We start from the raw sequence: 2,621 nt of genomic DNA on the forward strand, positions 1-2,621 counted from the left end.
TTTTTTGTTGATTTGCTTTGTTTTGTTTTTTTGAATGTCCAGAGGACCAGATTTAACTTTTTTAGATTTTTCTACCTGGATTATTGAGCATGCATCAGGATACCAAGGAAATGTTTTCACGTCACATAAAGAGACTTCTAAGAATAGATGGAACCAGCGGTGACCAGGTTCTGAACAGGCTGAACCCCGCTTGGCTGATTCTCAAGCACCTTGTCAGCGAGGACCTCCAGAACCTCAGGGACCAAGAAAACCCAAACTTCCTGCAAATTCTTTACTTAACACCAGACGTACAGCAATATGACCCCACAGGGTGCTGAGTGATGAAACTTATGCAGTCTGAAGTGGTTCTGTTTGGGTTCTGTTTGTTGTTTCATTGTGGTTCTGTGTTCTGTCTCTGAACAGAGAAACTCTGAGTCATGTCTGCAGGACTGGATGACACGGACAGCGTGTTCGGTGAGTCTGGCACCTGGAAACACCTGTACACACACACACGGAGGTTTGTTTCGCTATCCTTATGGGGACTTTGCATTGACTTCCATTCATTCCTATCATTTTTCATTAATTTCTATAGCCTAACCCTGACCTTTACCCTAAACCTAACCCCTAACCCACCAACGACACTTCTTCTTATGAGGCCCGGGCTGTGGACCCCATAAGGAGCAGTTGGTCCTCACAATGTAGTATAATTTGGAAAAATGGGCCTTACAAAGTAACATAAACAAAGACACACACACACATACCACACACAACAAACCACTGGTCTTTAACATCTGTTTCCTGTTTGTTTCAAAATAAATCAGTTTCCATCAGCTGATTCAGATCTACCTCCAGGTGAAGTGTCCTCCTCTCATCCTCTGCTGTCTGTAATGACTCTCTGTACTCCAGGTGAAGTGCCCTCATTTCTTCTCCTCCTCCTTCCTCCTTTTAGTTTTTACTCCCCCCACACTGTCCCCCTCTGGGAAATACAACTCCATCAACTGTGAGACGGGAGGAGAAGCAGTTGTCCACAGGGGGACACACAGCAGAACACAGAAATGAGACAGAGTTTACAGCTGAGACACCCGGAAGCAAAGATGAGAGAAACAAAGTGTTTTTTTATTTATTTTAGGGTTGAGTTTCTTCCTCAGACACCTTGTTGAAATCCTTCAAAATAAGAGTCTCAAACACTGAGGGGCTCACTTCCTGTGGGCTAAGTCTGGAAAGACACGTTTTCTTAAATGTTGCAATTTAAAAAAAAAAATACACTTTAATAATAATTAACTACAAAGTACAATATTTGTCTGACTGGCAAGCTGTTATAAATAAATTATAAAATATGAAAACAAGCAACAATTATCAGAGCTGTGTGTGTGTGTGTGTGTGTGTGTGTGTTTGTGTGTGTGTCGGTCACCATGCTTAATATTTCATGCAGCTTTGATGGGCAAAGTGGGTGGAAGAGGAGCTCGTTAATTCATCATCCATCCTACAGTTCCTTCTCCTCAGAGTTTTCCTGTAGTATGTTAGAACCTTCAGAACCATTAGAATCTTCATAATCTTTGTTCCCTCCAGAACTTCTAAGAATAATTCAGTTCCATGAACTTTCTGGTCGTTCATTCTTTCTAGCGTCACACCAATTATTCACCATCAGTCACAGTAACAGGAACCAGGATGATGAAGGTTTGCTAACTCACCACCTCCTCCTCTTCATCACATGCCTCCAACCTTCTTCTACTCCTGAAGGAAACACCTGAGCACACCTAGCAGAACCAGAACACAAACAGAATCAAACGTGGTTCCGTCTGTGTTTCAGACCTGAACGAGGCCATCCCAGAGACAGAGCTGCTGGACAACAGCATCCAGAAAGGTCGAGCTCAGCTGTCTGTCAAGTCACGGAGGCACCGCCCCTCACGGTCCCGTTACCGTGACAGCGTGAGCTCCACGGAGGGCGATGAAAGCTTCGACAGGAAGGTAACATTCTGAAAGGCTGACAGGTTTTATCTGTTATAACTGATCTGCTCATACTGTGTTTGATATCAGGACAGTCCAATACAGTCCGCCCGCTCACCTTTACACCTGCCCATGAGAGGCTCCTCCCCCACCCCTGATTTGCTGGTGTCATCTCGAAGCCCCGCCTTCTCTTTTGACACATCACTGGTGAGACCAATCAGAGGCCAGAACTAAGTTTTAAATAGTTTGTAAAGATGAAATTTAAAACATTGTCTTACCTGACCTTGCTTTCTCAGGTACGACGCTCGCCAGAGGATGGAGGCACTTCACTGGCTACTCCATCACGGGGGCGGTATCATCAGCTGACCAATGCCACTTCTCAGGAGGCACTAGTGACACCTAGCAGCTCACCATCTAAATCCTGCCCCTCCTCCGACAGCTCACCTGTCTACTTGAGGAGGAACAGGAGGCCGGACAGCGAAGGTCTACACACATGTGAACGCATCTGTGAACACACTTGTAAACACCTGTAAACAGCTAAGCACACCAGTAAACAGCTAGAAACATGCATGTAAACAGCTGTAAACACACCTGTAAACAAACCTGTAAACACACTTGGAAATACATTTGTAAATACCTGTAAACACACCTGTAAATACATTTGTAAACCCCTGTAAACACACCTGTAAACACAT

General features: G+C 44.4%; 1 protein-coding gene across 1 annotated transcript in view; it reads left to right on the plus strand.

Annotated features, from left to right (window-relative positions):
* The first annotated feature begins 416 nt into the window (after positions 1-416).
* samd14 (sterile alpha motif domain containing 14) overlaps positions 417-2,621 on the plus strand; it is a 5,798-nt gene continuing 3,593 nt past the window's right edge. The window contains exons 1-4 of the mRNA XM_037688583.1: positions 417-453; positions 1,790-1,947; positions 2,017-2,133; positions 2,223-2,409. Coding sequence (XP_037544511.1) covers positions 417-453; positions 1,790-1,947; positions 2,017-2,133; positions 2,223-2,409 — 499 coding nt within the window. The remainder of the gene's footprint in view (positions 454-1,789; positions 1,948-2,016; positions 2,134-2,222; positions 2,410-2,621) is intronic.

This window comes from Nematolebias whitei, chromosome 15, assembly GCF_014905685.2.
Source record: "Nematolebias whitei isolate Nwh7 chromosome 15, NemWhi1, whole genome shotgun sequence".
Lineage (NCBI taxonomy): Eukaryota > Metazoa > Chordata > Actinopteri > Cyprinodontiformes > Rivulidae > Nematolebias > Nematolebias whitei.